Source organism: Canis lupus, chromosome 19, assembly GCF_011100685.1.
Source record: "Canis lupus familiaris isolate Mischka breed German Shepherd chromosome 19, alternate assembly UU_Cfam_GSD_1.0, whole genome shotgun sequence".
In the NCBI taxonomy this organism is placed as follows: domain Eukaryota; kingdom Metazoa; phylum Chordata; class Mammalia; order Carnivora; family Canidae; genus Canis; species Canis lupus.
Genome location: NC_049240.1, coordinates 13752029 through 13766811, shown reverse-complemented (window position 1 = coordinate 13766811; position 14783 = coordinate 13752029). Strand labels below are relative to the sequence as shown.

Below are 14783 nucleotides of genomic sequence, written 5' to 3'. Positions count from 1 at the left end.
TATTTGAGATAACTAGAAAATAATTATTTCAGTATCAAATTGTGTACAAATATAACTAATTTGCTTAAGTTAATGTGTTTAAGACACAGACTGTATTTAATTATTTTAAAACTTTCTCTTTGACCCACATTCTTAAATGGCTGCAGGAAACCCAAGGACCAAATGTAAGTATATGTCACCTTCACTTTTGTAGTCTTTATACCAAATTTTCAGCAGTATTAAAATTTTTGTTAGTCTTCAGTTAATCATTTTTAAGTTTAACATGCAAATGTTATTTGGGGAAATAATTCTGTTGTAAAACTATAGTAGGAATGTTGACTTAAATTTTTATTTTAAACTTTTTCACTTAAAATGTTTGATAAGAGAAATTTTTAGTAGGCCTCTGGAAGATATATTTTATTTGTAAAATGGTAATTGAAGAAATGTTTCATACATTTTCCTTCTTAAAGTACATTTACTTCATGAAATAAAACACCAATCTTCTTACAATTTATGGTAGAGGTAATCTGAAGATAATCTCTTTTTGGTCTTTTAAAATAATGAACTTTGAAGGCAATTTTTTTGTATTTCCATAATCTATATTGTTTTTGGTTTTAATTCATTCAATAAATGTTTGATCTAAGACATTGGAAAGATAGCAACAAAAAGACAAGGTCTTTACTGTCATAGAGCTTACATTCTAGGATGAGAGATAAAAATAAATAAGATGATTTTGGATATTTATCAATGCCATGAAGAAAATAAAGCAGGGCAATCAAGTGAAGAATAATAGAGGGTAGCTGCAGGGTTGAAGTAGTATTAGCTATAAGGACATGATATGAGAAGGAGCCACCAAGGTGAAGACCTTGAGGAAGAGAGGGTGAATAAATGAAAAGCCTGTTATAAGCATGAAATAGGAGAGTTAATATAAGGTCAGAAATGTAGGCAAGGGCCAGATTTATGAAGAGCCATGTGATTCGAGTTTTACTGTAAGTACAGTTGTAAAACTTTGGAGGACTTGATTTGTGTTTTTTTTTATATAAATCTTTTTTTTTAATTTTTATTTATTTATGATAGTCACAGAGAGAGAGAGAGAGAGAGAGAGAGAGAGAGAGAGGCAGAGACATAGGCAGAGGGAGAAGCAGGCTCCATGCACCGGGAGCCCGACGTGGGATTCGATCCCAGGTCTCCAGGATCACGCCCTGGGCCAAAGGCAGGCGCTAAACCAGTGCGCCACCCAGGGATCCCTGATTTGTGTTTTTAAAGGCTCATTTTGGCTTACTAAGACAAGAGCAGCAGCAGAAAATTAAATAGAAAGCTACTGCAACAATGCAGGGGAAGAAAGCAACTTTAAGGTAGTGGCAGTAAAGATGGAAAGAAGTTCTAATGGATTTGAGATATAATTTTGAAGTTGAAATAAGACTTGTTGATAAATTGGATATTGTTGGTAAATCAAAAGTTCTGACTCGTATGTGTTAAATTAGTGATGTTATTAGACTTACAGGTGGAAAAGTTAAGTAGGTAGTTATAAAGTTCTGGAAAGGTAGATTTAGAAGTCACATGTTCTCTGTGGTCATGACATGGAAGAGGTACAGATGAAAGTGAGATGGGTTGGAAGCAAAGCTATAACTTTGGAGGATAGTTTAGAATAAACTTAGTGAGGGGCATATGGGTGGCTCAGTCGGTTAAGGATCTGACTCTTGATCTCAGCTGGTCTTGCTCTCAAGGTTGTGAATTCAAGCCCCACATTAGGCTCCATCTAGGCTTGGAGGCTACTTTTTTTTTAAATGTATAAATGTATTTTTTCATATGTATACATTTATATATATATGTATAAATATACATATATGAATAAACTTTGTGAAATCTGAAAATTAATGTCCAAGCTAAATAGTTAAAGAATTCTTATTCAGGAACTGAGCTCTGAATTCAGAATTAGGTGTGTCATTTTTACCCTGTCTATTGGTGCTTAAAAACCCAAAAGAGTTTATTGGGTTATAATTAGAGGCAACATGGTTTTAACAGAAAGATTGACTTTGACTAAGTCACACAGACATAGGTTACAATCATAACTTGCCATTTAATAATTGATCTTGGTCTGAGTATTTGTTACCTCATTTATAAAGTAGAAATACTATATAGTTTCTTCCACACAGAATTGATGTGAGAATCATGTTTATAAAATATACTATTATATATCATATATCCAAGAGATATAATACACCAATATATTTGAGTTTTTCAAATAATTCATCATAGGAAATGGCTTGTAATTTAAATTATTTTTATCTGACTTTTTAAAAGGCCTCTTATGCCTATTTTCATCAAAAATTCTTAAATATTTTGAGACTGGGTTCACTGTTAGAAATAACTACTGTCCCAGAACCCCACCTCAGTAACTTATATATAAAAGAGCAAACTGAGGTATACCTGAGAATTCAAAGTTCCATACAAGGCGAAAACAATCAGGGAAATTATGCGATTATAAATAGATCATTGGAATGAGGATAGGAAACAAATATAAGGGTAATGAGCTCTTTTATGAGGAAGCACATGTATGATCTATTTTGACAGAGTTTCCATAGAGAGAAATTCTGCCTTATGGACTTAGAGCTCTGAGAGGAGGATGTGGTAGGACAGTGGATATAATAAGCTCTTTGGGGGCCAGAATTCTGTTTTTCACAACTTGGCATTCCTATGGCAGGCACCTGGTTCTTTGTGCAGAACCACTCTACATATACACATAATAAACAACCATTGATAAAATGAATTTTTGTACATCTTGACAAGGTTTCATCCAGTAGCCAACTATGTATGTCTTTATGTGAACTAAATTTTGAAAATAGATTCTAACTTGGACGCTTTACTAATAAGATAGTATTGTCTTTTATCACTATACAGGCATACCTTGGAGATATTGTGGGTTCAGTTCCAGACCACTGCAATAAAGGGAATATTGCAATAAAGCTACTTAATTTTTTTTTGGTTTCCAGTGCATATAAAAATTATGTTTATACTATAGTCTAAGTGTACAATAGCATTATTTCTAAAGACAAATACATACCTTAATTTTAACATATTTTATTGCTGAGGCGCCTAGGTGGCTCAGTCATTTGAGCCTTCAACTCTTGATTTCGGCTTGGGTCATAATCTCAGCGTCATGGGATCAAGCCCCGTGTTGGGTTCCCTGTTCAGCTGGGAATCTGCTCCCCATCTCCTTCTGCCCTCCACCTCTCTCTCACTAAAATAAATAAATAGATCTTTAAAAATATATTTTTTATTGCTTCCAGTTATGGAATGAAGAAGTCACAGGAATAAAAAGGTACAGCATAGAGAATATAGTCAATGGTATTATAATATTGTATAAGGTAACAGATGATAGGTACAGTTGTGGTGAGCATAGCATAACATAAAGACTTGTCAACTCACTATGTTGTACACCTGAAATTAATGGAACATTGTGTGTCAACTATACTTCAATAAAATAAAATGAAATAAAAAGCTTTATTGCTTAAAAATGCTAACCATTATCAGAGCTTTCAGAGTGTCATATCTCTGCTGGTGGAGGGTCTTACCTCAATGTTGATGGCTACTGAGTGATCAGGAGTGGTGGTTACTGAAGGTTGGGTGGCTGTGATAATTTCTTAAAACAATAACAAAGTTTGCCACATCAATTTACTCTTCCTTTCACAATTTCTTTAAAGCATGGGATGCTGTTTCATAGCATTTTACCTTCAACAGAACTTTCAAAATTGGAGTCCATCCTTTCAAACCCTGCCACTGATTTATCAACTAAGTTTATGTAATATTTTAAATCCTTTGTTGTCACTCAGCAATTTTTCATAGCATCTTTACCAAGTTTAGATTCCATCTCAAGAAAGCATTTTTTTGTTCAACCATAAGAAGCAATTCCTCGTCCATTAAAGGTTTATCATGAGATTGCAGCAATTCAGTCTCATCCTCGGACTTTACTTCTGATTCTAGTTCCTTTGCTATTTCTACCACATCTACAGTTACTCCACTGAAAGTCAAAGTCATCCATGAGGGTTGGAATCTGATTCTTTCAAACTCCTGTGAATATTGATATGTTGACCTCTTTTCATGAATCACAAGTGACCTTACTGGCATCTAGAATGGTGACCCCTTTCCACGAGGTTTTTAATTAGCTTTGCCCAAATCCATCAGAGAAATCATTATCTATAGTAGCTATAGCCTTATGAAATGTAGTTCTTAAATAATAAGACTTGAGAGTCAAAATTATTCCTTGATCCATGCGCAATAGAATGAATGTTGCATTAGCAGGCCTGAAAACATTAATCTTGTTTTACTCCCCAATAGAGCTCTTGGGTAACTAGATGCATTGTCAATGCAGTAGGAATTTTTTTCTGAGCTGTTAGTCTCAACAGTGGTCTTAAAATAGTTTGTAAACTGTGTTGTCAAGAGATACACTGTCATCTAAGCTTTGTTTGTTCCATTCATAGAACAAGAAATAGTAGATTTAGCATAATTACTAGGAGCCCTAGGATTTTTGAAATGGTAAATGAGTCCTGGCTTCTACTTAATGACACCAGCTGCATTAGCCTCTAACAAGACAGCCCCTTCTTTGAAGCTTTGAAGCCAGGCATTGATATCTCCTCTCCAGCTGTGAAAGTCCTAGATGGCAAAAAGAAAAAAAAAAAAAAAGGAAAAAGAAAGAAAGAAAATCTGTTTAGTGTAGTCACTCTCATTATTTATCTCAGCTAGATCTTCTGGATAACTTGCTATAGCTTTCACATCAGCATGCACTTCTTCACCTTGCACTTTGTTATAGAGATGGTTTCCTTTCTTCTTCTTTTTAAGATTTATTTTATTTTAGAGAGAGAGTGTGTGTGTGAGAGTTGGGGGAGGAGCAGAAGGAGAGAGAGAGAATCTCAAGCAGACTCCCCACTGAGCATGGAGCCTGAAGTGGGGCTCAATCTCATGACCCGGAGATCATGACCTGAGCTGAAATCAAATTAGTCGCTTAACCACTGAGCCACACAGGTGCCCCAATGGCTTTCTTTCTTAAACCTCTTGAACCAACCTCTTTTAGCTTCAAATTGTTCTTCAGCATCTTCACCTCCTCAGCCTTCAAAGAATTGAAGAGAGGTAGGGCCTTCCTCTGGAATAGGCTTTGGCTTAAGGGAATATTGTGGCTGTTTTGATTTTCTATCCAGACCAGTAAAACTATCTCCACATTGGCAAGGAAACTATTTTGTTTTCTATTTTGTATGTTCATTGGAGTGGTACTTTTAATTTTCTTCAAGAACTTTTCCTTTACATTCACAGCTTGGCTAACTGCAGCATGAGGGCTATCTTAGGTTTTGATATCCCTTGCTTTCTGAGTTTGATCATTTCTAGCTTTTGATTTCTATTTATTTAGTGCTCGCTTCGGCAGCACATAGACTAAAATTGATTTCTATTTATTTGTTTTTTTGTTTATTTATAAGATTTTAAGTAATCTCAATACTCAACATAGGGCTCGAACTTACAATCTTAAGATCAAGAGTCACATGCTCTACTAAACCACTAAACCACTCAGGTGGCCCTCTAGCTTTTGATTTAAAGTGAGAGACATGTGACTCCCCTTTTCACTTGCTCACAGAAACCATTGTAGGAGTATTAACTAGCCTACATTCAAGGTGGTTATGTCTTTGGGGAATAGGACGGTGGGAGAGAGAGACGGAGGTGAACAGCCAGTCAGGGGAGCAATCAGAACACACATCACATTTGTCCATTAAGTTTGCAGTTCCATGGTGCCCCAAAACAACTACAACTATAACATCACAGATCACCATAACAAATACTATTGTATTTTTTGTTATTACAAAAAAGTTTTAAAATTACTGAAATGTGACTGAGACATGAAGTTAGCAAATGCTGTTGAATAAATAGCACCAATAGACTTAATCGACACAGGGTTGCCATAAACCTTCAATTTCTAAGGAATACAATATCTCAAAAGTACAATAAAATGAAGTATGTCTGTATAAGAATGGTTCTGGAATCTAAAAAGATCTATGTAAGTGCTGCTTCTGAGGAAATGTACTTACATGTAAAATTAATTTCTAAAGACAAAATTCTAGTTGAATTGGCCTTTAAGTTAATCAAAATATGTATTTTTATAAAAAATTACTTTTCCAACCAACTTTTAATCATAAAATAAATAAGTCATAGAGATGAAAAGTACACCATAGGGAATATAGTCAAGAACATTTTAATAACCTTGTATAGTGCCAGTAACTACAATTACCATGGTGAGCACTGAGTAATGAGTATGTCTATATACATATATGTATACAGCTGAAACTGATAATAACATGTTAATTGTACAATTAAAAAATCAAAATTTTCAGGCAGCCCCGGTGGCTCAGTGGTTTAGCGCCGCCTGCAGCCCAGGGCATGATCCTGGAGACCCGGGATCGAGTCCCATGTCAGGCTCCCTGCATGGAGCCTGCTTCTCCCTCTGCCTGTGTCCCTGCCTCTCTCTCTCTCTCCTCTCTGTGTATTCTCATGAATGAATAAATAAAATCTTTAAAAACCAAAATTTTCCAGTTGATTATATTAATAAATTGTGTATTTTGTGAAAATAAGCAACATTTAAGATTTTAGAAGTAATAAATATTAGGTCAAATTCTTTTACATTGCTTTTTAAAAATATTTATGCTTGAAGTTATGTTGTGATAATAGGAGGGACAACTATAAATGGGGTTTTTTAACAGTTTTTTTGAACACTATCAAATAAATACTATTCCTGGGCTTCAAAAATAGTTAAATAATTGAAATTCAATCAAGATTCAATAAAGAGCAGATATAGCTTTAAAGATAAGTTTTAATTAACTGTAGAATGTTAGCACTCTAATTCCATCAATTTATTCATTGTTTTACTCAGCTATCTGGTCCTTTAAAAGAAAAACATGAAAAAAAAAAAAACATGAAATCTTGCTGCCTGTTGAAATCTGCATATGTTAAAATGTAAATACATAAATAATTTTCTCTTTTGTCTTGTGAGGCTAGAAGGTCCAGCTTAAAAAACGTGTCTGACCTTTTTGTGATGGGAGGAGCTCTTGTTTTAGAATCTACAGCTCTCTTGCACTGGCTAGAGAGAGAGGGTTATGGACCTCTAGGAATGACCGGAATATCCATGGGAGGACATGTAAGCCTTTTAATTTCAACTGATATTTAATTATGGTTATGTTCATAAGATTTAGAGAATGTAGTTATTTTAAAAATTCACTTGAGGTATGGAATTAATTTTAGTTTTGGTAAAAGCAGAAACTGGTTTCAAACTTTTGTTCCAATTACAATGATTTTTTGGGTATGATTTAAGGAGACATTTTATTACTTCACAGTTATAGCTCAGGTATTGATTAATATTTTATTAAAAGTTGATTTTTCATAAAACTTCTCACATCTCAAGTATAAATGCCTTATTTTGCTGTTAAATTGGTGAAGATAGTGAGTTTGGAAAATACTTTTCATTTATATCTTATCTCTATCCCCAGTGTCACCAACTTGTTTTACCTTTGTCTTCTAGAGTGTACTCAGATGGCCTCCCAATTGGTTTCTCTGTCTCTCGTCTTTTTCTCTCATTAATCTTCTTCTAAGTTTTTCTCCATAACATAACTAGAGTGATTTTCCTAAATCTCATCTCCGTTCTTTCCTACTTAAAACCTGTCAAAGGCTTGCTATTGCCCTGGGCTCTAGCTATGCCAGATGCTGACATCTCTCAGGGGCCTCTTCATTCCTAGCCAAGTCACAGTTTGCCCTTCTGGTTCCAGTCTAGAGCTTACTTCCTATGAGAAGCTCTTCCTGACTCCCATCCTAACTCCAGAGTTTACTTCATCTCTCATTAGTACTTCTTTCACTGCACTATGATTACTTGTCTAGCAATTTGTTTTCTCCATGAAGCAGTAGGTTCAGGAAGGGCTCATAATATGCTCTAGTTTGTTATCTGGCCATATAGCCACTCAATACATTTAAAAAGAAACAACTATACATATATATATATATATATATATATATATATATATATGTATTCAAAAACTGATTTAAAAAAAAATATTAGTGAACTTGAAGGGTAGAAAAGGATTTCTTTTTTTCTTTTTTTTTTTTTTTTTTACCTAGTAGTGTTTCCATTGTTATGACCTAGATTGGGGTCTTAAAACTTTCACCTGAATTACTTCCTATACTGGTTTTCCTACCTCAGGTCTTACCCTCTCTAATCAATCCTGGAAACTACTATCATTCTAGCTTCCTTGTATCACTTCTTTGACAATGCCACCACTCCTTTGCTCAGACCTCTTTATTAATTCCCCATTATATACAGAGCAAAAGGGACCTCTAACTCTAAGATTGATACCATTCAATCCTTCCAAACCTGACTATCTCCCCCTCCATTGGCCACATGTGTCCCAATTGACCAGCCAAACTAAAGTATATTGGCTGTTTTCCTACCTGTCTTTGTACTTTTTCACCATATTGCCTTTGATCATACTGTCTTTTTTTATATGGAAGACAATCTCATCTTTCATTTCCCCTAAAAGCCATTTCATGAAGCCTTCTCTGATTCCTCTAGCCAAAAATAACTTTTCCCTTTTCTAAACATACACACTACATTACTTTATATCAGTTAGGTAATCTGCTTTGTAGTTCAGTCAGCCTCAAAGGTCTGAGATTTTATGCTATGTTGTGATTTTGCTGTACCTGAGCAAGTCGTTTCAGTAATGAATATGATTAACCTGCTGCCTAGCATCTACATTTCAGCATATTTGCTCTATATTTACCCCGAGGAAAGTAGTTCTCTGGGAAGGGTCTTGAGATTACTTAAAATTTTCCAATATACTGTATTATTTTCTAAGAGGGAAGTTATATGTTGTTATTGAATTTATGATTTGGGGAGTTTAAGAAGGTCACTAGACATTCTTGTAAGTATTTAGAGAAATTTTTTTTTTTTTAAGATTTTATTTTTAAGTAATCTCTATACCCACTGTGAGGCTCAAACTTACAACTCCAAGATCAATGGTTCCATGTTCTACCAACTGAGCCAGCCAGGTGCCCCAAGTATTTAGAGATTTTGTGTTCATGTCTTATCTCACCATTTACCACCCAGACTATTGCTTAATATTAAATACTTTTCATTTTAATGAATAGAAATTTAAACAGAAGCTCTCTAACTGACTCTTAAACGTATTGCAGATGGCTTCCTTAGCAGTATCCAACTGGCCTAAGCCCATGCCGTTGATTCCATGTTTGTCTTGGTCCACAGCATCTGGGGTCTTCACTACGGTAATTTAATTGCAATTAATATTTCGATAGGTATATATAATTAAAGGTAATTGTTTTGGGGGTTCCCAAAACCACCTCCAGGTTTGGTGATTCTCTAAAAGGAATCACAGGACTTGCCATAGAATCTTACTCATGACTAAGACTTATTATATCAAAAGGATACAATACAGAATCAGCAAAGGGAAAAGGCACATGGGGCAAAGTCCAAAGGAAATCAAACACAACCTCCCATTGGAATCTCACAAGATGTATTTAATTCATCCAGCAGTGGGTTGTGATAGTATGTGCAAAATGTCCATCAGTGAAGCTCAATTGCGCCTGGCAGTCCAGAGTTTCAGGGGTCAGTCACTTAGGCACCCTCTGTCTCACATGTACCAAAATTCCAGATGGAAAGTACATGTTCAGCAGAAACTACATGGTACAAGCAGTTTAGGCACAGTGACCCGCTTTATCATTTAGAAGATGTAGATTGGGGTGAGGAAATGTTTATTAGTTAAGTTTCCAGACTCTTATCAAGGGCTAACATTGCAAGCAGGACTTTCTAAAGATAGGAAATTTCAAGCCTGCTATGTTTACTCTTTTCTGCACACTAATAATAAAATTATTGGACAAAATGTTTTATGGCCTAATTTGTTCTTAACTGAGTTTGTTATTTCAGGGTGTGCTGAGTAAATCAATTAATTGGAGAGAGCTGGAAAAGCAGTATTATACACAGACAGTTTATGAAGAAGAAATTATTCACATGCTTGAATATTGTGGAGTAAGTATTTTTAATCTTTGCATAACATGGGGGGAAATGATTATGTTTAATGATTAAAATTTTTAAAAAGAATCATGAATTTGTTTTAAAAAAAGCAGTACTATTTTTTAGTTTCTAAGATTCTTCATTTAAAAATAAAATACAAATATAAAAAGTCCTATAATGCAAATGTATGGCTTAGAACAATGGAACAGAAATTGAACACCTAACTCAGAAACCACTTCCATGTGTCCTAATTAAAAAGCCCTTCTCCCCCAGTATTTATCATTATCCTGATTTTTATAGTAATTACTTTTTTCTACCTTTAAAATAATTATATTGTCCAAATGTGTATCCTTAGACACTACAATTCTTTTATTTGATGTGCTTTTCAGTATCTTTTAATCTGTAAATTCACTTCTATTCTTTTCCTTTTCCTTATAATTTATCTATTGAAGAATTTAGGCTATTTACATGTGGAGTTTCTCACAGTCTAGCTGTTTTTTATTGCATTCTCATGGTACAGTTTAGCACGTTCACCCATGCTCTATATTGCCTGAAGTTGGCAGCTGGGTCTCGAAGCTCAATTAAATTCAGTTTTTATTTCTTTGGTAGGAGTATAGGAAGCACATAATGTCTGGTTGTCTCTATTTTGTGGTGTAAGCCTCCATTGATGTTTAATGCTTATGTCTATTAATTAGTGGAGGGCTGCAAAATGCTGATACTTTTGTATTTATTAGTTTGAACGCTTATATAAAAAGGCACTTATCTATTATTTGGTTACCTAGTAGTTTAGTTCATATAGGAAAGGCAGGATAAATATTTGATTCTTCCCTTAATTTGTCAGTTTTCAGGATAATGTATTGGTTCCCTGTTGGTCTCCTAAGGTGATTGGTCAATTCCTTTCATGAATTTTGTTCTTTTATGAATTTTTAAATTTTACACATTCACTTTGGAAGTTACTGAGAATCTCAAGAAATCTCGGAAAGAAAAAGAGAATCTCTACTCTTAGGACTTTTTATAATTATACTACTATAAATCTCATTCTTGTAAAGTCTGTCTTGTATAACCTCAGAAGGTAATTACTTGCCTAAGTACTTGGTTACAAAATACCTCTACGGGCTAGTTAGTTCCTTGTGTCCTCCTGTACATATAATAAAAAAAGATGCCTATATTTGAGAATTATGAGAAAACTCAATATGAAAATCTTTTTAAAGAGAGAATCAAAAATTTGGTTGTCTAAAATGGCAGTGTGGTCTTACCCGGCACTTTCTTGTGCCTCTGACTCTTGGTAGTTGTATACAAGTTTTTTTTGTCTCGGAACTAGTTCACAGTAATGCATAGTCAAGGAATTCAAGATGGCTTCCTTCTTTTTTATTCTTTTATTCTTTATTCCTTCTTTTTAAAACTGTTTTCCAGTCAAAAGCAGTTAAAGTTGTTGATGGGGGATCCCTGGGTGGCTCAGCAGTTTGGCGCCTGCCTTTGGCCCAGGGCGCGATCCTGGAGTCCCGGGTTCGAGTTCCGCATCAGGCTCCTGGCATGGAGCCTGCTTCTCCCTCTGCCTGTGTCTCTGCCTCTCTCTCTCTCTCTCTGTGTGTCTATCATAAATAAATAAATCTTTAAAATAAATAAATAATTAAAGTTGTTGGTGTACCACTCTGAGTAATTCTGAGGTGCTTGATCTTACATTTCTCAATGTTTCTAAACTTCCTTTCCCTTTTACATTTCTTTGGTCTGGATGACTTTAGTGATTTGTTCTGTTAGCCATGTTGTTGGGTTTGGTTTTTCTCTTGCTTTCAACCAATTTTTCATTCTTTAATTTTTGAAGGAGATTGTATAATCATATAGTTGAAACATCATGAAATATAAAAGGACATACAATTAAACAAGTCCTACCCTTATTCCCAATTTGTGTAGGTCTTATCTCCCTCAATAAATAACCCACTGTTTATTAATATTTCAAGGAATTTTTCAAACCAATAGAAATATGAACTTTTTCCTTACCTTTTTTTATACACAAATGTTTCCTTTTTCTTTTTACTGCTGCATAATAATCAGTCATGTGGATGGATGTTCCATGATTTATTAACTAGTACCCTGTTTGTTTCTCATTTTTCACCAGTAATAAACAGTGCTACAATGAAGAAATTTGTACATACGTCATTTCATAAGTATAAATTCCTAGAAATGTTGCACTTGTAATGTGGTTAGATTTTATCTAATTCTAGTCATGTCAGTTTATACTACCAGTAGGAACATGTTTATGTTTCCTCATAATTTCACAAATTTAGTGTGTTAGCAAACTTAAAAGTTTTGTTTTGTTTTTTGTTAACCTGAGGTGAAAATTGGGATTGTTTTTATTTAATTTACTTAATTATAAGTGAAATTGAATATGTTTCTAAATTTAAGAGCTATTTATATTTCATTGTCGGTCACTTTTATGTGCATGTCCTTTGCTCATTTTTTTTTTAATTTTTTATTTATTTATGATAGTCACACATAGAGAGAGAGAGAGAGAGGCAGAGACACAGGCAGAGGGAGAAGCAGGCTCCATGCACCGGGAGCCCGACGTGGGATTCGATCCCGGGTCTCCAGGATCGCGCCCTGGGCCAAAGGCAGGCGCCAAACCGCTGCGCCACCCAGGGATCCCTCATTTTTTTTTTTAACTCACTTTTTCTATTGTGGTTTTGAGCTTTGTATTCACTTCTAGCGCTTAATAAAGCAAATTAGCTCTTTGTCATATAAGTTGCAAATATATTTTCCGAGGTTGTCATTTTTTTTCTTTTGACTCTGCCCTTAGTATTTAAAAACGTTTATTTTTTTATTTTATTTTTTAAATTTTATTTATTTATTCATGAGAGACCCAGAGAGAGAGGCAGAAACACAGGCAGAGGGAGAAGCAGGCTCCATGCAGGGAGCCCTAAGTGGGACTCGATCCTGGGACTCTGGAATCACACCCTGAGCCAAAGGCAGACGCTCAACCACTGAGCCACCCAGGAGTCCCTAACAAAGTTTATCTTTACTTAAATTATGTTGTACTTACAACTCCTTAAACTGAGTACATACTTTTGAGATTTTAATAGGTGTTCTTTTTTCCTTGATAATTTCTAATTCTTCTTCATTTAACCTGAGAAAGGGATTTGAGGTGGCTGATATGGTACTGCCAGGATACACTTATAAGGCTTTTGGAAGTTCTGAGATGAAGGCAGGTCATGATTTCAAAACCTTAACAATAAAAATGTGATGCAGACTAAATGATACCCTTTACTGTTTAATAGGAGACATTTAGCAATATAGTATGTCATTTATTTATCCTAGTCCTCAGAATAATCTTATCTCTTTTTTCTTTATTTTTTAAGTTGTAATAAAATATATGCAACATAAAATTTACTGTTTCAACCATTTTTTGGCATACAGCTCCACGATGTTATTAAGTGCATTCACATTGTTGTGCAACCATCACCTCTGTACATCATCACTGCAGTCCATCTCCAGAACTTTTTCATTTCACTAAACTGAAATTCTGTACCCATTAAACAGTAACTCTTTGTTGCCGCCTCCTTTCAGCCCCTGGTAATTCCCACTCAACTCTCTGTCTCTATGAATTTGACTACTCTAGGTACCTTATAAAAGTTGGAATCATACAGTATTTGTCCTTGGTGTCTGGCTTATTCATTTACCATGTCTTCAAAGTTCGTCCATGTCATAGTATGTATCAGAGTTTCACTCCCTTTTAAGATTATGTGATAATCAGGATCCCTGGGTGGTGCAGCGGTTTCACGCCTGCCTTTGGCCCAGGGCGCGATCCTGGAGACCCGGGATCGAATCCCACGTCGGGTTCCCGGTGCATGGAGCCTGCTTCTCCCTCTGCCTGTGTCTCTGCCTCTCTCTCTCTCTCTCTATGTGACTATCATAAATTAATAAAAAAAAATAATAAAAAAAGATTATATGATAATCCATTATATGTATGTACTACATTTTATTTATTCATTTATCCATTGGTGGACATTTGTGTTTTGTCTTTAACAAGGTTCTTAAATAAAATGTATTTTATACTAAATGATGTTTTCTTTTGTATATTCAGACAGATTCTTTCAAAATGGGACAAGAGTTTGTGAAACGCTTCCCTATCAGCACAGACAAGCTAACTAACCTTAATCTGGTTTCTAGAACTTTAAATTTAGATATGACAGACCAAGTTGTATCCCAAAAACCTAGTGAGTGCCATAAATCTAGTAAAACATCTATCAGTGCCACATCAGAAGGACTCTTACTGCAAGACACCTCTAAGATGGAATCCTTCAATCAAACACTTCCAACCAACAAAAGTAATTATACAAGTTGCAATCCACAGTCATATCACCTACTTAGTAAAGAACAAAGAAGAAACAATCTTCAGAAAGAATCTTTAATATTCATGAAAGGAGTCATGGATGAATGTACTCATGTGGCAAATTTCTCAGGTACCAATTTTTATATTGAAATTAAAAATGCTGATGTGAAAAAATAAAAAAAAATAAAAATTAAAAAAGAATAAATAAAAAAATAAAAAAAAAATAAAAAATGCTGATGTGTAAAAACTTTTGAAATATTTTTAAGGTTGCTTTACAAAATAATTTCCTATTTTCAAGAGTATGTCTATTGTTGGCTCTAGAATGTATTTTCCAGAATAAGTTGGTTATTTAACTGTATCATATTTTATCCATGAAAATCTAAAAACAGGGGATCCCTGGGTGGCTCAGCGGTTTAGCGCCTGCCT

At 34.7% G+C, this 14783-nt stretch overlaps 2 protein-coding genes across 10 annotated transcripts in view; one reads left to right on the top strand and one right to left on the bottom strand.

Annotated features, from left to right (window-relative positions):
• MFSD8 (major facilitator superfamily domain containing 8) overlaps positions 1 to 14783 on the bottom strand; it is a 125449-nt gene that overhangs the window by 74805 nt on the left and 35861 nt on the right. The window lies entirely within an intron of this gene.
• The window catches only part of ABHD18 (abhydrolase domain containing 18), a 46253-nt gene that overhangs the window by 26099 nt on the left and 5371 nt on the right, over positions 1 to 14783 (top strand). For 4 of the 8 annotated variants that reach the window (XM_038564690.1, XM_038564688.1, XM_038564689.1 and 1 more), the window contains 5 exons: positions 137 to 164; positions 7015 to 7153; positions 9196 to 9285; positions 9944 to 10045; positions 14109 to 14487. In XM_038564690.1, the coding sequence (XP_038420618.1) occupies positions 137 to 164; positions 7015 to 7153; positions 9196 to 9285; positions 9944 to 10045; positions 14109 to 14487 (738 nt within the window). The remainder of the gene's footprint in view (positions 1 to 136; positions 165 to 7014; positions 7154 to 9195; positions 9286 to 9943; positions 10046 to 14108; positions 14488 to 14783) is intronic. The other 4 variants (XM_038564692.1, XM_038564694.1, XM_038564693.1 and 1 more) reach the window with 2 other exon arrangements.